At 60.1% G+C, this 21897-nt stretch overlaps 1 protein-coding gene across 7 annotated transcripts in view; it reads left to right on the plus strand.

Annotated features, from left to right (window-relative positions):
- Positions 1–2398: 2398 nt before the first annotated feature.
- FLNC (filamin C) overlaps positions 2399–21897 on the plus strand; it is a 29211-nt gene continuing 9712 nt past the window's right edge. For 4 of the 7 annotated variants that reach the window (XM_028846262.2, XM_077997276.1, XM_028846263.2 and 1 more), the window contains exons 1-30: positions 2399–2975; positions 7244–7492; positions 9055–9152; positions 9295–9445; positions 9534–9652; positions 9883–9960; positions 10162–10324; positions 10492–10692; positions 11994–12131; positions 12521–12647; positions 12796–12932; positions 13132–13325; positions 13416–13529; positions 14469–14612; positions 14813–14936; positions 15034–15194; positions 15450–15540; positions 15629–15798; positions 16017–16134; positions 16225–16487; positions 16879–17476; positions 18186–18359; positions 18482–18644; positions 18925–19085; positions 19867–20034; positions 20115–20238; positions 20728–20884; positions 20960–21149; positions 21344–21367; positions 21494–21741. In XM_028846262.2, coding sequence (XP_028702095.2) covers positions 2624–2975; positions 7244–7492; positions 9055–9152; positions 9295–9445; positions 9534–9652; positions 9883–9960; positions 10162–10324; positions 10492–10692; positions 11994–12131; positions 12521–12647; positions 12796–12932; positions 13132–13325; positions 13416–13529; positions 14469–14612; positions 14813–14936; positions 15034–15194; positions 15450–15540; positions 15629–15798; positions 16017–16134; positions 16225–16487; positions 16879–17476; positions 18186–18359; positions 18482–18644; positions 18925–19085; positions 19867–20034; positions 20115–20238; positions 20728–20884; positions 20960–21149; positions 21344–21367; positions 21494–21741 — 5199 coding nt within the window. In that variant the 5' untranslated portion in view covers positions 2399–2623. Of the gene's footprint in view, positions 2976–7243; positions 7493–9054; positions 9153–9294; positions 9446–9533; positions 9653–9882; positions 9961–10161; positions 10325–10491; positions 10693–11993; positions 12132–12520; positions 12648–12795; positions 12933–13131; positions 13326–13415; positions 13530–14468; positions 14613–14812; positions 14937–15033; positions 15195–15449; positions 15541–15628; positions 15799–16016; positions 16135–16224; positions 16488–16878; positions 17477–18185; positions 18360–18481; positions 18645–18924; positions 19086–19866; positions 20035–20114; positions 20239–20727; positions 20885–20959; positions 21171–21343; positions 21368–21493; positions 21742–21897 lie in introns of all 7 variants that reach the window. The other 3 variants (XM_077997279.1, XM_077997280.1, XM_077997277.1) reach the window with 2 other exon arrangements.

Genomic DNA, 21897 nt, shown 5'->3' on the forward strand with positions numbered 1-21897 from the left:
TTAACCCTTTCTCCACCCCAGCAGCTCAAAGAGGAATGCATCCTTTCTCAGATCTGTGCCTCAGTTTACTCACCAGGGTTTCAGAGGCAGCACTGCTGAACCCTGAGCCCCTGGCACCTCAGGTTGGCTGTCAGAAGTCGGCCTTTGTATATACACAGTTCCCCTGTGAGGCCCAGCTGTGTGTCCTAGGAGCCGGGCCTCTCTCCACAGCAGAGCTCAGTCTCTCAAGTGTATGGACAGCACTGGTGCCTGACGGGTGGATTTAGCCAAGAGTTGAAGGTGGCTTGGGGAGAATGAGAGTTCTAGAGATAGAGAGAAGGGGTTGCCAACAGGAGAGTGGAATTCCTGAGCACCTCGTCACAGGCAGCCGACAGAACATGAGCCACAGGGCCCAGGCTATTTATACCTCGCCTGTCACTATCAGGGTCCCTAGAGCTCCCCCCACCCCCAGCCATGCACAGCAGGTCCTTTTGCTCTTTCTGGTCCCTTCTCTACTCCTCCCCCTCCCTACCTAAGGACCAGGCAATTTCATTCAATGAGAAGAGAAAGAAATTATTCATAGACCCCTGTCATCATAAGCATTGCCCCCCACAGAACCCTGAAACTTTCCTCAGCTCCATAACAGGGGGTGCCCTCATTGGCCCTTGGGGGAAAGAGCCCCCAAAGATGCTCACTATCTTGTCTTTTACGCCAGGTCTAGGGGTAGAAAAGGAATGAGATATAATGATTTACCTAAAAGGGCCCAGACCCTTCCCTGGCTTGAAGAAACTTCTCAGGCTCAGATATGGCCTCCTACCCAGCTCAACTCGACTAACTGGGTCTAGAAGGATGGGAAAGCTGAGGACACATGGCTTGAAAAAGGGGGAACTGGGAGATATGGCTGCATGTATGCTACAGAGTTGCAGAATGGATCTTCTCCTTATAGAAATACGTTCTCTAGACTGGGCATGGTGGCTCATGCCTGTAATCCCAGGACTTTGGGAGACTGAGGTGGGCGGATCACCTGAGGTTGCGAGTTTTAGACCAGCCTGACCAACATGGAGAAACTCCGTTTCTACTAAAGATACAAAATTAGTTGGGTGTGGTGGCGCATGCCTGTAATTCCAGCTACTCAGGAGGCTGAGGCAGGAGAATCGCTTGAACCTGGGAGGCAGAGGTTGTGGTGAGCAGAGATCATGCCATTGCACTCCAGCCTGGGTAACGAGAGCGAAACTCCATCTCAAAAAAAAAAAGAAAGAAAAGAAAAGAAAAATAAATACGTTCTCTAGCTCTTTCTCCTCACCCCAGGCCAGAGGGTCTGTTTGGGTGCCTCAGTTTCCCTGCTGTTCTATTCCCCAGGCCTCCAGCTTTTGGCTTGCCCTGAGTACAGCTTTGCCTGGGCATCCCAGCTGGCTCCCTTGGGCTCTCCCTGACCACTCTGACCCTGGCCCTGCCCACCTGCCTGGTCACATTTCCCTCTGGCTGCTCTGGCTGGGGCTCTCCCTGTTTCAGCCTGGCTGACCCACCCTTTCCCTGGCAGGATCTGCCCCATGGCCCAAATGGGCACGTTGCCCAGGGGGCTCCCTGGCACTATGGGGGAAGAGTCTCTCCTTCCCCTCTTACCACCTCAGTTGAGTCAGACTTGGGGGAGGGGGACACACAGTGTGAGTCACTGTGTGCCCTTTTCCTGAGCTCAGCTTCATTCTGAGGTGATGAGGCCAAACGGGCTGCTGACCGGGACACTGAGTCAGGGGCAGGGGGCCCAGTTTTACTCCTGGAACTCTGGATTTGGGCCCCACATGAGGCTTTTCTATTTGTAAAGTCAAGTAATGGCTGGGAGGCACCCCCCCACCCCCCGGAGGATTCTCCTTCATTGGCCTGGGCAAGGTCCCTGCTTCCTCTCAGGCCCTCTCTGCACAAGCACACACACTTCCCTTCCCTGTCCACAGGTGGACAATGCCCTGGGCTAGGAGCCAGCCCTCGCAGGTCCCGTCAACAGCCTGCCACCAACTAGTCTAGAAAATTCTGTCAACACCAGATCAGTGGGTTTTGCCCTAATCGCTGGCCTCAGTTTCCCCATTTACCTCTTTGGCCCGTGCGAGGTGTGGAGGGAGCATATTTCATTCCTGACAGTTTGGTGTGTTGGGTGTGGATGGAGAACTGTCGGCCCTCCCCGCCACCTTCCAGCGCGGCGGCACCGGGGGCCCAGGGGGTGGGCACCCTCAACCCTGTCCCGCCGCTCGGGCGGCGCGGGGGAGGGGCGACGGGGGCGGGGCGTCCTGCGCGGCGCGGCCCCCACCCGCTGGCCGGGCGGCATTCCTGGGAGGCCGGCGCTCTGACGTGGACCCGGGGGCCGCGGGCGCGGCGGGGGGGCGGCGGCCCGGGGGCTTCTTAAACCCCCCGCCCCGGCCCAGCCCGCACTTCCCGAGCACCGCTCCGCCCCCAGAGGGAGAGAGAGCCAGAGAGCGGCCGAGAACCTAGGAGGCCAGCTGAGCCCCGCCGAGCCCCGCCAGCCCCGGCGCGAGAGAAGTTGGAGAGGAGCGCAGCGCAGCGAGTTCCCTGGTCGCGCCCCGACAGCGCCCTACAGCCCCCGACAGCCCCAACCCCGGCCCTAGCCCCGGCCGCACCCCCAGCCCGCGCCAGCATGATGAACAACAGCGGCTACTCAGACGCCGGCCTCGGCCTGGGCGACGAGACGGACGAGATGCCGTCCACGGAGAAGGACCTGGCGGAGGACGCGCCGTGGAAGAAGATCCAGCAGAACACATTCACGCGCTGGTGCAATGAGCACCTCAAGTGCGTGGGCAAGCGCCTGACCGACCTGCAGCGCGACCTCAGCGACGGGCTCCGGCTCATCGCGCTGCTCGAGGTGCTCAGCCAGAAGCGCATGTACCGCAAGTTCCACCCGCGCCCCAACTTTCGCCAAATGAAGCTGGAGAACGTGTCCGTGGCCCTCGAGTTCCTGGAGCGTGAGCACATCAAGCTTGTGTCCATAGGTCAGTGCGGGGGGCGAGGGCACGGGCGCGTCAGGGATAGGGTCATCCCATGGGGCAGGGGACACAGGTGCGGGGTGGGCGCTCGAGGATCTGAGAGACAGGGCAGAGGGCACCCCCCGGTACAGAGAGAAGACCCTGGCCCCGGCCCTCCCACCCACCGACGCGGGCCACGGGCACTGTCTGCACATCCCTCTGGGGACAGCGAGCACTCCCTGGGTGCCCCGGGGAGTCCAGGCCTTAGGGTTTGCGTGCCTTCCAGCTGCCGCCTCGCCATGCACACTCCTACCGCCCGTCTCCGCTCGCTGTCCCCTTTCCTTCCATCGGGCAACCCTAGCCCACACTTGGGAGGACAGAACTTGTGCCTGTCACTGATTACTGGGGGCCCCCAACAAAACAAGTGGCTCCCCAGCTTCACAGCCCCTCCGCGGGCCAGGAGAGAGGGCTGAAGACAGGTCCCAACAACTGCCCGCGTCTGCGGGCTCTGGGGCCGAGGGGAGCTGGCGCGGGAGGCCCTCTTCGTGCATGTGCTCAGCAGCTGGGTTCAGGCCCGGGGGCCAGGACAGGCAGGGCCCAGCCTCAGAAACCTAAAAAGGCACTGAGCGAGCGCGGGGAGACTTAACCCCTGACTGTCCTCCTCCTGCTTCAGCCTGCGGCGGAGGGGGCTTCCGCAAGTCCAGGCCCTGCCCCAGCCCACCCCCTACCCCGGGATTGGCTGCAGCTAACGGTCTGGGCTGCGGGAGAGGGAGGGAAGGCCTGTGGAAGGGAGGAAGTCATTGAGTGTAACCAGATTTGGAAGGTGTGTAGTGCAGGGTGGGGGCGGGGAGGCACTCCAGTCTTGGGAGCAAAGACGCCAAGGGTGGGCTTGGAGTGGCAGGAGGCTGTCCTGCCCTCAGAGTCCTGCAGTCATCCCTGAGGCTGGGGGGCCTGGGGAAGACCCCCCCCACCCCTGTGGAGAGCTCTTAAGAACCTTGCTGGGATTTGCAGGATGGGGTTCTTGGACGGTGCACCCCACGGACCCACGAGAGGAGTTTCATGGCGGGCCAGGTGGGCCCCACACTGTATATTCCCTGAGATTTCTCTGTCCGCCCCACTCTCCCTTGGGGCGATCTCTAGGCCTCCTGATATAGCAGCTGAGGTCAGCCCGGGGCCCTTTGCCCCATCCAGTCCCCTCCCTAGCCCTTACCCCCTCCTGCCCATATACTGCCCCCCCACCCCACCCGCCTGGCCTGGCCTGGAAATAGCCCTGCCTCCGTGACACAGCAGATGTCTCTGAGCTTTCCAGAAGGACAAGGCTGAGGGCAGGGGGTGGGGGAGGGGGCCTGGAGTGTGTAGTGAGGCTGAGGGCTACGTGATGGAGGCTGAGGGGTCAAAGAGGAGTCAGTCCTGGGCCGGCATCCTCAGCAGACTGGGGTTTGAAAGGCAGGACTGACTGTCCCAGGTGGGGTCTCAGGGAAGAGCCGGAGGCCTCAGCAAGACATGTAGGAAACCGCTCAGCCTTCCCCTCCCTTCCAGTCTGCGGGGGCTCCCGGCCCCTCTCCAGGCCTCGTCCTTCTTGAGCACACCTCTCCCCTCCCCCGTGGCGGTGCCTGGCTCCAGCCCCCTTGGCTCTGCGGAGGAGGGGCCAGCTTAGAGCTGAGGGGAAGAAGCAAAAGCTGGTTTGAGGGTGGGAGGGAAGCTCCCTGGTTCCCGCTGGGAGGAAGGGGAGGCAGTCCTCATTTGGGCCAAGTGGCTCACTTGCGCTGATGAGATAAGCTGTCAGCAATTCAGCTGCCGGCCCCAGGCTGAGGCTGGAGGGGAGGGGACACTGGCAGCGACCGGCAGAGGTCCAAAGGGGCTGCCCATGAGGAGGGGGCATCCTGCTTCTGCTCGCTCCCCTACTCCATTTAGTGGTGGGAAGGGGCGATCCACGGGGCTTCCTTCTGAGTATTGTCTCAGCACTGAAATCGAGAGTCTGGGCACCTCAGGGGGTGTCAGAAAGACTCCCCACTTCTCTTTCTAGAAGGGAAGTCGGGGTCTGGAGTAGCAGTTGGGATCCAAGTCCACCTGAAGAAGGGGCACTGAGCCCAGGCTAAAGGAGCTGTGCCCTTCATATCCCCACCACCTTGTCCTGGGCCCCCATCGCCCCTCATCCCCTAACAAAGAGGCCTATGAGGCAGCTCTGTCCCGCAGCTGTTCCCCAGTTGCTATTCCTTCTCCTGGAGCCAACAACCAAGGGAGGGGCTGGAGGGGGCAGCAGCTGTCCCAGCACCTCCCTAGGCCCAGCCCTCTCCTCCCCCTCCATTTGAGGCCTGGGGTGGCCTCGACTAGCTGTCTGGCTCCTCCCACTCCTTTGGGGGTATCCCTAGGCAGATGGAGAAGTGGTTTGGTGGGCCCTGGTGGCGCTGAGCTCCTTTCCTCTGCCTGGCCTCCGAGAGGGAGGAGGGAGAGGGAGGCCATTGCTTCCAGAGTGGGACTTGGGGCCCCACTGCCCTTCTCCTGCCCCAAGCCTGGACCACTCGCTGTCTGGCCCAGGGCCAGTTGCTGGGGAGAAACCTCCCTCTCCAGCAAGTATGAATGACCACCCTCCCCATATACACACCCCCTCCAACCCCTGCAACCTCAAGGCTTCCTGCCCAGGGGTCTGGCTCCAGTTTGCAAGAAGTACTTCTGGGCATGTGAGCTTTGGAGTCTGTCGGGGTTGTGAGAGACTGGGGGCACTGGGGCATCCAGACTGTGTGAAAGTGTTGGAGCCTGTGTGTTTGAGAGAAAGCACCGGGAGGCAGGGAGTGAGTGTGTCATGGAATCTGAAAGCTGCCAAACCATTGTGCTGCAGTGGAGCCAGGGGAAGGGGGCGGGCTGGGGAGCTGCTGGGGAAGGAAGGATGAATCAGTGACAGGGTGGGGGAGCCCAGGAGGCCAGAGCCCCAGCCAGACGGACAGGGAGACTGAGGCACCCCTCCCATGGCAGGTGGGAGTGAGGCAGGGGATGCCCTGGATTTCCCAGGCTCTTGGTCTCCTAACACTCTCCCCAAGATGTGGGGAAGGGTGGAGGGGAGAAGATGTGTAAAGGGAAGCCTCCGCTCCACCCTCTCCCATCTCTCGGGCAACATCAGTAAACAAGACTGAGTCCTCCACCCGCTTCCAGCCTCCTGAAAGCAGTGCTTTGGGAAGCTGATAGATTTCAGAACTTCATTGCCCTTTACAAGTAAGCTGAATTCCAAAGATCTGTCTATGTGCTAGGCCGCCCGAGGCTTCTGGATATTTCTTTCTGATTGTTAAGTGGGATCTAGGCCCCCCCAAATCTTGAGGAACCAGTTCTGGCTCAAAGGAGGTGATGGGTGGAGTGTGTCAGCTCCTGAGGCTGGAGTCCCTCTGGCCCCTAGCCTTTGACAACATGACTTTCAAGACTTAACCAAGAATGTACTGGACCCCACCCACCCACCCCTGCCCCACTATCGGAACCCCTTGGTTTCTAAAGCCCTTTGTGGCATTCAGGGTAGAGTGTGAGTGGAAACTCGTCCTACTCCGCTCCAATTTCAGTTCTTAAAATATTCATTCATTCAACTAATATTTATTGAGACCTTACTATGTTTAAGACCTTCATTGTAGAAAGATAAAACCTAGTGTCTAGAATGAAAGAAACTAGACCAAAAAAAAAGAGTATATACTGTGTGATGCCATTTATATAACACTCTAGGAAATACAGAGTAATCTGTCGTGACAGAGAGCAGATCAGTTGTTGCTTGGAATGGAAGGACGAGGGTGGCAGGAGGGAGGGCTCACAAAGGGGTGTGTGCAAGGAAACTTTGGGGAGTGATGGATGGTACCTTCGTTATTCTCGATCTGTGGTGACGGCTTCGTGAGATATCCATAGTGTCAAAGCTTCTCAAACTTCATTATCTAGCATGTGCAGTTTGCTCTATGTCAATCATAGCTCAGTAGAACTGTTAACAAAACAAAAAGGCTCTGCCCTGGGAGCCTTACAATCCCACAAGGCCAGACAGAAACCAAGTAATTACATAAACAGGAGGCAGACTCACTGGCTGTAGCTGAGGTGAGGGTACCTTCCGGAACCACAGGAACACAGAGAAGCAGCCTTCTGACCGAAAGGGCCTCATAAAGGACTTGGCATCTGAGTGGGGCCTTGCAGGAGGGAGAGGGTCAGGTAGGCAGAGACTAGAGGCCTGACCCCAGGGCTCTGGCCCGAGGAGCTGCGCAGGTGAGGGAGGGTGCTCTGGGGCAGTGGAGGGTGGGGCGCCCCTGAGCCTGTCTGTGCCCTCCCCTCTGCAGACAGCAAGGCCATCGTGGATGGGAACCTGAAGCTGATCCTTGGCCTGATCTGGACGCTGATCCTGCACTACTCCATCTCCATGCCCATGTGGGAGGATGAAGATGATGAGGACGCCCGCAAACAGACACCCAAGCAGCGACTGCTCGGCTGGATCCAGAACAAGGTGCCCCAGCTGCCCATCACCAACTTCAACCGTGACTGGCAGGATGGCAAAGCTCTGGGTGCCCTGGTGGACAACTGTGCCCCTGGTGAGTGGGCCAGCAAGCACAGCATGGAGCCCTTAGCTCCCAAAGACAGAGGGGACAAGCTGGGGCTGCCAAGGCACATGGTTGTCAGAATGCACACCCTGGGGCCTGGGGGGCAGGATCCCCTGCAGGGTTTGTCCTCCTTCAGCTGAGACTGTCTGCTGGTTGGCAGCAGGCCCTACCTGATGAGTGTGCCAGATTCCACAGAGGCAGGGAGAGGTTTAAAACCCCTTATTTTACAGACAAGGACACCATGGCCCAGAGAGGGCTGGTGACTTATCCAAGATCACACAGCTTGTCCATGGCAGAACCACCTAGAGCCTAGGGCCTGGACTCCCTGCCCCACGAGGCGCTATTCCTGCCGAGCTGAGAGAGAGGCAGTGTGGTGACCGGGACTTGTAGCAAGACCAGGAGTTAGATCCAGAGAAGGGTTTTCTCTGGGAGACCCTGGGATGGCTTTGAGAAGGGGTTGAGGCTCAGGATGATGTGGGATGAGGCCAGTGGGGCACTGCCTGGTGGCAGGTGACCCAGCCTTGCCCCTTCTCCATGTAGGTCCTGGCCTGGTCAAGTGGGGGCAGCTCAGGAGCCATGAAAAACTGAGGCATCACTGGCTAAAGCATACCCCATGGACAGCTCCCTTTCTGCCCCTCACCTCCTGAAAAGATAGATTTTCTCCTGGAGTCACAGCCCCTTGGGAGAATCCTCCTCCACCCTGGGGTCAGCCGGGGAGCAGGGGGTGGGAGGCGGGGGCACAGCCTCCTGGGAAGCATTCCCAGCTGCTGAGCCATGGCCCATAACTGGTGTGGCTGCCAGCAGTGAGCTCAGCTGTTCCAGCCAGTCATGGATTCCAGCCTTGAGCCAGCCCCCTCCCCGAAACGGTGTGCCATCCTCCTCCTCCAGTTCTGGCCTGAACCAAGTGCCCCCTCACCTCCAGCCTTCACAGGAGTGATCTGGGGCTGCCTCAGCATCCCTCTTGTTAGGAGGGCGGGGCTCCTGAGGATGGCAAAGGAGAAGTCATTCTCTCCCCACAGGCCCTTTAATGCCTCAGTTTCCGCAAGTGAGCAGTTAGAAGGAATAGGGAATCTTATCCCCTAAGACCGGTATGGAAAGTGTTTGGAGATCTAGGGCTTCAGGACAGCTGTGAGGAAGCCTTCTAGGAATGGGTCAGGGGCGTATGTGGGACAAGCACTCTGACCTCCTCTGCCCACCCCTGAGAAAGCTGAATGAGGCGAGAGGTATCTGAGAGGGGACACCCTCCCAGGGTTTGGGGCTCAAGGTCTGAGCTGGGGCCTGGGCAGGCAGGAGGCTGGCCAGCAGGGCTGGTGCCAGGCTGCGTCAGCGAGGGCAGAAAGGCCTCATTGTTGGTGGTGGGGAGGGCTGTCGTGCTCCTACATGGTGAGGGGCCTCGCAGCTGATGGGATCAACAGGAACCTGGCTGGTCAAGGCCTAGAGCTGGTGGGAAGGGGTGTGAAGCCACAGCCTCTGAGGGTGTTGGGTGAACAAATGCCCTGCATCCTGGCCAGCTGGCTGCCCCTCACCATTGTCTCCCTCCATCACCTCTCCAGGTCTCTGCCCCGACTGGGAGGCCTGGGATCCCAACCAGCCCGTGGAGAACGCCCGAGAGGCCATGCAGCAGGCCGACGACTGGCTTGGGGTGCCCCAGGTACCTGCACAGATGGGGCGGCGGGGGACAGGGGGCAGGGGCAGAGGTTGGTTCTCTAAGGTTACCTGAGCAGGGTGCAGGGGGAGACTGGGGCTGCTGGGAAAAAGAGGACGCCATGTGACATCACTCCCTTCCATCGCAGGTCATTGCCCCTGAGGAGATCGTGGACCCCAACGTGGATGAGCATTCTGTTATGACATATCTGTCCCAGTTCCCCAAGGCCAAGCTCAAACCCGGCGCCCCTGTTCGATCCAAGCAGCTGAACCCCAAGAAAGCCATCGCCTATGGGCCTGGTACGTGTGAGCCCCTGGCAGCCCTCCTGGGCCGCTGGGCACATGTCGGCTCTCCCTGAGTAACCTGGGCTCTGCTCCTACCCCGCAGGCATCGAGCCACAGGGCAACACAGTGCTGCAGCCTGCCCACTTCACCGTGCAGACGGTGGACGCAGGCGTGGGCGAGGTGCTGGTCTACATCGAAGACCCCGAAGGCCACACCGAGGAGGTATGCAGAGGCCGCTGGGGAAGAGGGATTCGCTTGGGATTGGAACCAGAGAGCGTGGGGCCAACAACAGGAATGGCCCGGAGGTGACTGCTAGAGCCACACACTGTGCTGTGCAGTCTGGGGAAGGTGTCACCGTGGGGGCTAAGTGGGGCTGGGGTGCATAAGGTGTTATGTGGTCAGGAGAGACTATGGTCATCGGAGAGGCTTCCAATCTTTTTCCTTCCCAATAGGCCAAGGTGGTTCCCAACAATGACAAAGACCGCACCTACGCTGTCTCCTATGTGCCCAAGGTCGCTGGGTTACACAAGGTATCTCCCTCTAGGCCCCCCTGCCTGCCCTGCTCTTCACATCCTTGGCTCTGGCTGCATGCACCCCTCTCTCAGCCTGCACTTCACCCCTGCCCAGAGCCCCAGCTGCCCTCCTCTCACCCTCCTTGGTGTGGCTGTGCCCCTCTGCCCCCCTCAGGACTGCTCTCCCCTAGAAGCTAACCCTTGACCTCTGACCCCTAGGTGACCGTGCTCTTTGCTGGCCAGAACATTGAACGCAGTCCCTTTGAGGTGAACGTGGGCATGGCCCTGGGAGATGCCAACAAGGTGTCAGCCCGTGGTCCTGGCCTGGAACCTGTGGGCAATGTGGCCAACAAACCCACCTACTTTGACATCTACACTGCGGGTAGGACGGGCACCAGTGGGGTGCAGGCGGAAAGCCCCTGACCGTGTGGGGCTGTGGGAGGTGGGGCTGGGGCAGGGATGCCAGCCAGAGGGGGGGCAGCCTCAGGGTGAAGGCACTGGGGCAGCTGTGTGTCCAGAGTGGGTGCTGACAGCCTCTGTTTTTGGCAGGGGCCGGCACTGGCGATGTTGCTGTGGTGATCGTGGACCCACAGGGCCGGCGGGACACAGTGGAGGTCGCCCTGGAGGACAAGGGTGACAGCACGTTCCGCTGCACATACAGACCTGTCATGGAGGGGCCACACACCGTACATGTGGCCTTTGCGGGTGCCCCCATCACCCGCAGTCCCTTCCCTGTCCACGTGTCAGAAGGTAAGGGCCCTTCACCGCTCCCCTCGGTAGCCCTCACCAAAGCCAGGATGCAGAGAATTGCCACCAAGTTCTAGTCCTGAGGACTGGGGGGACATGAAGCACTAACTCCATGGTGCAGAGGGGCACGGCTGGCTGAGGTTTGCAAGGGGCAAGAGGAAGAGCTGGGGCCGGGCTCTGCAGAGACCCCCTCCCTGAGTCCTCTGCCCCACCCCCAAGGTGGCTGGAGTCCCTGAGAGCAGGGCTGGGAGGCCACAGTGGAGGGTCCCAGAACACGTGCCACACTGGGAGGGCTGAGCGGAAGTGACGGGGCCGTACGGGTGGGGGCATATCTGGGGAGCACTGTCCTCACACCAGGCCCTCGGGTGGTGACTGCCCCACTTGTTCTCTCCCTACACTCAGTGCCCATCGTCCACCAGGCCAAGAGAGTGGTGCCACGTTAATGCTTTCCAGTGGAGGCGGGGCCAGGCATGGCCGTAGCTGACTGGCCTCACCTGCGCTGTGTGGCCTGGCCCGGGCAGTGTGGAATCGCCCCACTTCCATGGCATCCTGTGGCAGGCCCCAGGTCCCATGCCATTGTCTGTGTTCTGTGGCAGGTCTAGTGTCTTTGCCACTTGCCTGGTGATTTCTGTGATGAAATCTGGGCTCTGAGCTCTGCCTGTGTTCTGTGGTACCCCTTGGGCAGTGCCATTGCCTGTGGTCATGGTAGTCCTGGAATATGTGTCGTTGCCTGTAGCACCTGTGGGTTCCATGCCATTTTCTGGATTCTGTGGCAGGCTGAGATTCCTATTCCTTTGCCTGTGTTACATGGCAAGGCCTGGGCTCATTGCCACTGGCCACGGTCTGTGGTAGGCTGATGTTCATAAGTTGCCTGTGTTCTATGGCAGGCTTCGAGTTCTATGAAGTAGCTCTTGTTCCGTGGCATTGCTGGATGTTTTGTGGCATGACTTAGATCCTAAGGTTGCTTTGGTGCTCTGAGAGGCCCAGAGGGCTCTAGATGGATGGCCTGGGGGTGGGTAAAGGGGACTTCCCTGTCTCTCTGAGCCCACCCTCAGCCCAGGCTCTGCCATGCATTTCCCCAGTGGCACTGGCTCGGAAGCTTTCTTGTAACCTGCCTGATCTGGGGCCTGTACCAGCTCCAGCCCAGCAGCCCCAGTTGTGTTGGGGGCACAAAGGGCTCCAGAGCAGCGCTGTGGGCCACTGCCTGTGCCTGGGAGGGGTTAGAAGCACTGTGCACAGGGAGGTGGGGGCTAGTAGTCCAAGGCTCCTCAGCACCCCCAACCTCCTTTCTGTTTCTTCTCTAGCCTGTAACCCCAATGCCTGCCGCGCCTCTGGGCGAGGCCTGCAGCCCAAGGGTGTTCGTGTGAAAGAGGTGGCTGACTTCAAGGTGTTTACCAAGGGTGCCGGCAGCGGGGAGCTCAAGGTCACAGTCAAGGGGCCAAGTGAGTGCCAGAGCCCAGGGTCGTGAGGGTGAGGCTGGGGGATCAGGAGGGAAGTATGGCCAGTGGTTCTGACTCCCAGAGGGCAGTGACAGCCCGCACCACAGCTCCACAGTGACCAGAGGCACCCCAGAATCTCAGGCACATTGTCTCCTCTCTGCCTCAGTTTCTTGGTCTCAAGCCAGGAATGATTCTCTCTACCCTAAGTGCTCTATGGGGTGTTATGTACAGGGATGACAAGTGGTCCCTGCCCTGAGTTGCAGCACTGCTCACTAGAGCACTGCCCTCAGGCTGGGTCGGGGTCCCCATGGCTCCTTGAGGGGATTGAGGAGCTGGGACTTCAAGGCTATTGATCTGCCTTCTATCCCCACACCTTGCCTCCCTCTCCTCAGAGGGCACAGAGGAGCCAGTGAAGGTGCGGGAGGCTGGGGACGGTGTGTTCGAGTGCGAGTACTACCCGGTAGTGCCTGGGAAGTATGTGGTGACCATCACGTGGGGCGGCTATGCCATCCCTCGCAGGTAAGTACCTTGCGCCCCCCATGCTGTCCTGTCTAGGACATCACAGGGAGGGATGAAGGGCAGTGGGCTGCGGGGGAGTTTGAGGGGAGATGGAGGGGGACCTCGGGGGTCACTTCCTGGAGTAGACACCAGCTCCCTCTCTGCTCAGCCCCTTTGAGGTACAGGTGAGCCCAGAGGCAGGAGTGCAAAAGGTCCGGGCCTGGGGTCCTGGTTTGGAGACTGGCCAGGTGGGCAAGTCAGCTGACTTTGTGGTGGAAGCCATTGGCACCGAGGTGGGGACACTGGGTAAGTGGCTGAGGGGCAGGAGGAGGGAGTGCTGTGGGGGAGGGCAGCAGGGGGCACTGTGGGTAATGGGTGCAGTGAGCATGCTGGGGAGTGCTGGGGTGAGCAGGGAGATGGGACATGAGGCGGCCAGAGGGGAACTGGGGGATGGAAGGGTCTTGCCTGATGCTGGACCCTCTGACCCTCCCTGACCTCGCCCCAGGCTTCTCCATCGAGGGGCCCTCACAAGCCAAGATCGAATGTGATGACAAGGGGGATGGCTCCTGCGATGTGCGGTACTGGCCTACGGAGCCTGGGGAGTACGCTGTGCACGTCATCTGTGACGACGAGGACATCCGAGACTCACCCTTCATTGCCCACATCTTGCCCGCCCCACCTGACTGCTTCCCAGATAAGGTATGGTCCCAGATTCCACACACCTGACCCCGGGGTGGGGCAAGCTGGTTCTCCTCCCGTCCCCAACCCAGCCTTCTTCCCTCCACACAGGTGAAGGCCTTTGGGCCTGGCCTGGAGCCTACAGGCTGCATCGTGGACAAGCCCGCTGAGTTCACCATTGATGCCCGTGCAGCTGGCAAGGGAGACCTGAAGCTCTATGCCCAGGTAGGTCATTATCCAGTCTCTGCTGCCCTTACTACCTATGGCAGGGACCCTGGAAGGCAGGGCCAGGCCAGAGGCAGAGACCTCCCGGCAGGAAATGACAACATCACAGAAGATCAGGCAGGACTGATACTCATGGGCCCATCAGTACAATGGAAAATTTTAAATTTTGTGTTTTCTTTTCTTTTTTTTTTTTTGAGATGGAGTCTTGCTCTGTTGCCCAGGAACAACACTCACTGCAAGCTCCGCCCCCTGGGTTCATGCCATTCTCCTGCCTCAGCCACCCAAGTAGCTGGGATTACAGGTGCCCGCCACCACGCCCGGCTAATTTTTTGTGTGTTTTTTAGTAGAGACCAGGATGGTCTCGATCTCCTGACCTTATGATCCGCCTGCCTCGGCCTCCCAGAGTGCTGGGATTACAGGCGTGAGCCACCACGGCGGGCCAAATTTTGTGTTTTCTTAATGATGATAACCTAAAAATGTATTTTACCAAAGAGTCATTTTTGTGCTAATTTGTAATTGAAAGATTGTTTCATTGAATAAGACAAGGTTTCTCAGACTGGTGTCCATTGACCCCTAGAAGTTAATGAACATAGTCTTGAGAATCTAAGAGGGTGATTCTTCTTTGAACGGCTCATGATTCAGTTTTAGGAACATAAATTTAGTCCACACTCTTCCTGTCCAACACATTTCAGAGTTGAGGAAACCTAGGCTGGGAGAGCAAGCCATACAGATGGCCTTGAGCCAGGCCTCCAGGCTCCAAGGGTGGGCTCTGGCCACCAGAGCATGTGGCCCTGGGCTCTGGTGGCCTCAGTGACTGGTGTGGGGGTGGGAGTGCCTGCGCGTTGGCAGTGGGAAAGGAGGCGCTGGGTTCACCTGTGGCCAGCAGAGGGCGCTCTGCAGAGGCCACAGCTATGAACTTTGCTTGGGTGATGCCCACAGGACGCGGACGGCTGTCCCATCGACATCAAGGTGATCCCCAACGGCGATGGCACCTTCCGCTGCTCCTACGTGCCCACCAAGCCCATTAAGCACACCATCATCATCTCCTGGGGAGGTGTAAACGTGCCCAAGAGCCCCTTCCGGGTGCGTCCTCCCAGCCTACCCCGTGCCCACCACCAGAGGTCCTTGAGGGAGGGTGGGCGCCTCGCTAGAGTCCCTGTTGTCCCTGGGCTCAGGCTGGGACTGAGGCTTGGGCTGGTGCCACTGAGGCTAGGCTGGGTGCGCTGGGCAGGAGGATGAGCCTTGAGGGAGGTCACCGCGCTGAGCTGTGACCCCTCCTGCAGGTGAACGTGGGCGAGGGCAGCCACCCCGAGCGGGTGAAAGTGTACGGCCCCGGCGTGGAGAAGACGGGCCTCAAGGCCAACGAGCCCACCTACTTCACCGTGGACTGCAGCGAGGCAGGGCAAGGTGCGCCCAGCCAGAAGGGGCGGGTCTGGGAGGGGGGCAGGGGTGAGTCGGGTTGGGGGGCTGAGCCTGACTCACAGCGGTGCCCGCCTCTCTGCAGGTGACGTGAGCATTGGCATCAAGTGCGCCCCCGGCGTGGTGGGCCCTGCAGAGGCTGACATCGACTTCGACATCATCAAGAATGACAATGACACCTTCACCGTCAAGTACACGCCACCGGGGGCGGGCCGCTACACCATCATGGTGCTGTTTGCCAACCAGGTACCCAAGCTCCTGGTACCTCCCAGCTCTAGAAGGCAGCTGGAGATGCTGTCACGGGACAGGGAGGGATGATTCCACAGACATGGTGGAGCGCTACCTGTGTGAGGCAGGGTGCCTCAGAGGAAGCAAAGGGGGCTCTTTTGGAGGCTGCCCCTGTCTATGCTGGGTCCCCTGGGTGTGTCCTGAGCCACATCTAGCCCAACAGCAGGGGTGTGTTCCCCTCGAGAGCCTTGACTGAGCCTCCTCCACATCCAGGAGATCCCCGCCAGCCCCTTCCACATCAAGGTGGACCCATCCCACGATGCCAGCAAAGTCAAGGCCGAGGGCCCTGGGCTGAATCGCACAGGTGAGTGTCTGGGCAGGGGCTGGGCCTGGCTCGAGGTTGGGGTTAAGTGGCTACCAGGCCCTCACCACATCTCTGGGTGGCTCCTCAGGTGTGGAAGTTGGGAAGCCCACCCACTTCACGGTGCTGACCAAGGGAGCCGGCAAGGCCAAGTTGGATGTGCAGTTTGCAGGGACAGCCAAGGGCGAGGCTGTGCGGGACTTTGAGATCATAGACAACCATGACTATTCCTACACTGTCAAGTACACCGCTGTCCAGCAGGTGCGCTCTGCCCCTCCCATGCCCCCGCCTGACTGGACTGTCGGAGCTCTGGGTCTCCCTCCTCCAGTCCCATGGGACCAGTTCTGGATCCTCCATGCCTTCGCTGCCTCCTGCCCTCACTCTTGTGGTGGATCTGAGCTTCAGAGCCCATATTCACCACCAGGATGTTGCAGGACCGTGCCTTATACCCAGTTCTGACCTACCATTGTACCCAACAGGGCAACATGGCAGTGACAGTGACCTACGGCGGGGACCCTGTCCCCAAGAGCCCCTTTGTGGTGAATGTGGCACCCCCGCTGGACCTCAGCAAAATCAAAGTTCAGGGCCTCAATAGCAGTAAGTGGGGCAAGAGCCACCCTGGGAGTGAGGGGTGTTCGGGTGGGGTGGACCGGAGTCTCCTCATGGTGTCACTTGTCCTCCACGCAGAGGTGGCTGTGGGACAGGAACAAGCATTCTCTGTGAACACACGAGGGGCTGGCGGTCAAGGCCAACTGGATGTGCGGATGACTTCGCCCTCTCGCCGGCCCATCCCCTGCAAGCTGGAGCCAGGCGGCGGAGCGGAAGCCCAGGCTGTGCGCTACATGCCCCCGGAGGAGGGGCCCTACAAGGTGGACATCACCTACGATGGTCACCCAGTGCCTGGCAGCCCCTTTGCTGTGGAGGGTGTCCTGCCCCCTGATCCCTCCAAGGTGAGGAGATAGGAGCTGGTTGGGGCTGGGAGTTGGGGACTTGTCGGGAAGCTGGAAGAGTCATAGCGGGCAGAGGCCAGAGGGACTTATGTGCCTGGAGTGGGCACAGCCAAGAACGTGGGACTGAGACCAGCCCCACCCCACCACCTTCCTTGGAGACAACTTAGCTATTAAGAGCCTGGCCTTAGAGTCAGACCTGGGCTTGAATCCCAGGTCCACTACCTGGGGAAATTGCTTCATCTCTCTGCCTCCATGTCATCACCTGGAATTGTTATAAGCACTCAGTCTGCAATAGCAGCCACAGTTGGAGGTGATGAGTTAGGTGGGGGCCATGAAGGCTGGGATGGGAAGGCCGGGTGCAGGGAACCCACACACCTGCCTCTTCCCCTAGGTCTGTGCTTACGGCCCCGGTCTCAAGGGTGGACTGGTAGGCACCCCCGCACCATTCTCCATCGACACCAAGGGGGCTGGCACAGGTGGCCTGGGGCTGACCGTGGAGGGCCCCTGCGAGGCCAAGATCGAGTGCCAGGACAATGGTGATGGCTCATGTGCTGTCAGCTACCTGCCCACGGAGCCTGGCGAGTACACCATCAACATCCTGTTTGCCGAAGCCCACATCCCTGGCTCGCCCTTCAAAGCTACCATCCGGCCCGTGTTTGACCCAAGCAAGGTGCGGGCCAGTGGGCCGGGCCTGGAGCGCGGCAAGGCCGGTGAGGCAGCCACCTTCACTGTGGACTGCTCAGAGGCAGGCGAGGCAGAGCTGACCATTGAGATCCTGTCGGATGCCGGGGTCAAGGCCGAGGTGCTGATTCACAATAATGCGGATGGCACCTACCACATCACCTACAGCCCTGCCTTCCCCGGCACCTACACCATTACCATCAAATATGGCGGGCATCCGGTGCCCAAATTCCCCACCCGCGTCCATGTGCAGCCTGCGGTCGATACCAGTGGCGTCAAGGTCTCAGGGCCTGGTGTTGAGCCACATGGTGAGTGGTCAGGAGGAGCCAAGTGAGGTCAAGTGGCAGGTGCAGGAGCCGGATAGTCAGTGGGAGGGAGGGAAGCAGAGCTGAGGGCTGGCGGAGCCACCTGGCATGAAGGGAGGGCTCTCAGGGCAGCCCTAAAGTCCCTACTGGCCCAGAAGCCCCAGAGAAGGAGTGGAGGGGAAGACTGGGAGTGGAGACTGGCCTCCGCTCTTGTGGCAAAACTGCACCTGCCTCTGGGCGTTTTCCTGGAGAGGTCTCTTCTTTCATGTGCTTAAGGGGTGCTCTGATGCAAAAAGCTGCAACTCTGCTCTGGAGGGGGGCGGGGGAAAGCTCTGGGGTAGAGGATGACAAGAGTCAGGAGACAGTAAGTGGGAATGGGCCATCTGCCGGGGCCAGACCCTGGCCAGGCATGGGGCACGGCAGAGGGATGCAAGACCCAGGCCCACAGCCTGGTGGGTGACTCATGTGAACAGAGAATGTCACTACATGGAGAAGGGAGTGAAGGCAGAGGCTGGAGCTCACGGAGGTGCAGGGGAGGGTAGGGGGCCCAGCCTCTGATCAGAGGAGCAGCCTGGGAGTTGGGGAGTGGGAGAGGAGGGGGGAGGAGGGGAAGAGGAGAAGGAGAGGAGAGGGAGAGGAGGGGGAGAGGAGAGGGAGCATCTGTGTGAAGGCTGCCCCCACCCCTGCTGAGCATGCCACCCCTGGGCTCCAGGTGTCCTGCGGGAGGTGACCACTGAGTTCACTGTGGATGCAAGATCCTTAACAGCCACAGGCGGCAACCACGTGACGGCTCGCGTGCTCAACCCCTCGGGGGCCAAGACAGACACTTATGTGACAGACAATGGGGACGGCACCTACCGAGTACAGTACACCGCCTACGAGGAGGGTGAGGGCCGGTGGAGGGCCGGGCGAGCGGGCAGGGCCGGCCTCTGATGATATTGCGCTCGGGGCAGGAGGGGTGGTGGGGGTGCACACTCCCTGATTGATGCCCCTGTGGCTGGCTTCCAGGCGTGCATTTGGTGGAGGTCCTGTATGATGAGGTCGCTGTGCCCAAGAGCCCCTTCCGAGTGGGTGTCACCGAGGGCTGTGATCCCACCCGCGTCCGGGCCTTCGGGCCAGGCCTGGAGGGTGGCTTGGTTAACAAGGCCAACCGCTTCACTGTGGAGACCAGGTATCCTCCCCATTTGCTAGCCTAAACCTGTGACCACCCTTTCCCAGCCCCTGGCCCTCCTTGCTCGTCCCTCTGTCTGTACCTCAGCCCCACCCCATCCTCTCTCTGGGGTGAGGCAGGAGCAGACCCCCCGACAGGACTCCAGATCAGCCCCTGGCTCATTTCTCCTCAGCTGGGTCCCCAGCGGCCTGCCCTCTTTCCTCCCTGTCCCCCCATTCAGCTACTCCCTCATCTTCACTCACTGGTCTTATGAAGCTGATGGGGGGGTGTCATCTCTCAGGGGAGCCGGCACCGGGGGCCTTGGCCTAGCCATCGAGGGTCCCTCGGAAGCCAAGATGTCCTGCAAGGACAACAAGGATGGTAGCTGCACTGTGGAGTACATCCCCTTCACCCCTGGAGACTATGACGTCAACATCACCTTCGGGGGGCGGCCCATCCCAGGTGTGCAGAGAGAGTGGTCGGGGCCTCAGGGAAGACAAGGGAGGATGCAGGATGCTCACCCCACAAGGGGGAAACTGGAAGGAAGTTAGATGAGAACATTCATAGAGAGGATAGCCAAGAGCAGGTCGGGGCTGGAGCCCAGCCAGAGGGAGGACGTGGAGGAGGCAGGCAGTGAGGGTTGATGCGACAGCCCCCCAGTCAATCCCAGGAACACGCTCTGGCCTCCTAGCCCCTTGCCTGGAGCTCGAGACGTCGGCTGTGCAGGTCCACTGCTCAGTGTGTGTCTGGAAACTCAGACACCGCCCACTCCTCTTGGTGGCTCAGGCCAGCCTTGGGCCTTCTTGCCCGCATCGTCTGCAGAATTCCCCTTGCCTTCTGCAGGCCCAGCTGCCTGGACAGGTTATGTTTTCAAATATTGCATGACTTGGGACTGCTGAAATTGGAAGTATTTTCCCTTATCTAATTTCCCATCTTTTTATTATTTCAGACACAGTGTCAGAAATACATTTCATTTTTAAAAACATTTTATTTTCAGTTTATTAATTTAGGAAGGCCTTCTCTTCCAGGCCTGGGACCCACATGAGTGAGATTTGCCCAGCCTCAGTCAAGTTCATTTATTCTTGTGTGTGTTTTCTTAGCAAGTTCCTAGGCATTTTCCCATGTTGGTCTGGCTTCCCTATGGGCATTTCAAAGGCAGGGAAGGCCTCCTCCTCCAAGGCTCCTCAGCATCAGGGGGACCCATCAGGGCTGGTGGCAGGGTCTGATGTCCTTCTCCTCACAGGGAGCCCATTCCGGGTGCCGGTGAAGGATGTGGTGGACCCTGGAAAGGTGAAGTGCTCGGGGCCAGGGCTGGGGGCTGGTGTCAGGGCCCGGGTCCCCCAGACCTTCACAGTGGACTGCAGTCAAGCTGGCCGGGCACCCCTGCAGGTGGCTGTGCTGGGCCCCACAGGTATAGAATGGCTGGGGCAGGGAGGAAGGAGGTGGGGCAGGATGCCCGGAGGCTCTGCTGACCCTGCGCACCTTGCCCAGGTGTGGCCGAGCCTGTGGAGGTGCGGGACAATGGAGATGGCACCCACACTGTCCACTACACCCCAGCCACTGATGGGCCCTACACGGTAGCTGTCAAGTATGCGGACCAGGAGGTGCCACGCAGGTGAGGACCAGCACTGGGCTCCTGTGCTATGACTGAGCTCTGGGGGTGCTCCTGCTAGGGCGGCACTGCAGGGTCACTGCTGGGGTCCCCGGGAGAGCCCCTCCCAGCTGTCAGCCTCGTCCAGTCTCACTGCCCCATCCTGCTGTTCCCCAGGGCTCTCTGCCCTGAGGCTATCCTGCCCCAGGAGCTTTTACAGCAAAACTAGCGCCTTAGGAAAAGTGCAGGAGGCCTGGGCCAGGGCCTCCTCCTGGACCCTCCTACAGCACCTTCCTGGGGAATGGAGAAGTGCCCTGGGTCTGTCAAGGGAGTCCCAGAGTGCCCCCGCCCCCAGACTCGGAATGTCATCGGCTTCTGGGAACTGGCCTCTCCTGCCTGCCCCACAGTCCCCCTTCCTGTATGTCTATGGGGAGGACTCTGGCTGAAGATGAGATCACCCCTCCGCCCCGTCCATGCCCCCCAGCCAACTGTTTGTCTCTTCTGCTCCTCAAGCCCTTTCAAGATCAAGGTCCTTCCAGCTCATGATGCCAGCAAGGTGCGGGCCAGCGGCCCAGGCCTCAATGCCTCTGGGATCCCTGCCAGTCTGCCTGTGGAGTTCACCATCGACGCAAGGGACGCGGGCGAGGGGTTGCTCACGGTCCAGATCCTGGTGAGTCTCTGCGCAGCCCACCCCCCAGGTCATGCTCCAGGCACAGGCGGGCCTTGACCTCTGCTTCTCCCTCAGGACCCCGAGGGTAAACCCAAGAAGGCCAACATCCGGGACAATGGGGATGGCACGTACACTGTGTCCTACCTGCCAGACATGAGCGGCCGGTACACCATCACCATCAAGTATGGCGGCGATGAGATCCCCTACTCACCCTTCCGCATCCATGCTCTGCCCACCGGGGACGCCAGCAAGTGCCTCGTCACAGGTGGATGCCCACCCGCTGCCTGTGCCCTGCTCACCACCCAGCCCCTCAAAGCCCCTCCACAGCCCTGGCCTGGTCCCCAGGGTTCCGCTGGTCAGAGAGCACACATGCCCTAGCCCTGGCCCCTCCCTCATCCCTGCCCAATGCCCCAGCCCGCGCTGGGCACCGCCTGGCCTCACTCTGTTCTCTCTTTCCAGTGTCCATTGGAGGCCACGGCCTGGGTGAGTGCCCTTTCTCTCCTCTTCTTGCTGTGGGCCAGGGTGGTTGGAGGTAGGGGGTGGGTAGTGGGAACAGAGAGGGCTGGCTCCAGCCCTCCAGCGCCCTGAGCAGGATCTCCCACATGGCAGGTGCCTGCCTGGGCCCCCGAATCCAGATTGGGCAGGAGACGGTGATCACAGTGGATGCCAAGGCAGCCGGCGAGGGGAAGGTGACATGCACGGTGTCCACGCCGGATGGGGCAGAGCTCGATGTGGACGTGGTTGAGAACCACGATGGTACCTTTGACATCTACTACACAGCGCCCGAGCCGGGCAAGTACGTCATCACCATCCGCTTCGGGGGCGAGCACATCCCGAACAGCCCCTTCCATGTACTGGTAAGTTCTGTAGCCACAGCAAGACTAGATGGCTGGGGAGGGCGGCCTGGCCCTTTTAGCAGCAGCAGGGATCCCTGATAACTGTCCCCAAGGAATCCCACTTCTCTGAGGGCTCCTGGGGCCAGAGTGCTCCTGGATGGAGCCTTAGCTTTCCCC

The sequence above is a fragment of the Macaca mulatta genome, chromosome 3, assembly GCF_049350105.2.
Source record: "Macaca mulatta isolate MMU2019108-1 chromosome 3, T2T-MMU8v2.0, whole genome shotgun sequence".
NCBI lineage: Eukaryota > Metazoa > Chordata > Mammalia > Primates > Cercopithecidae > Macaca > Macaca mulatta.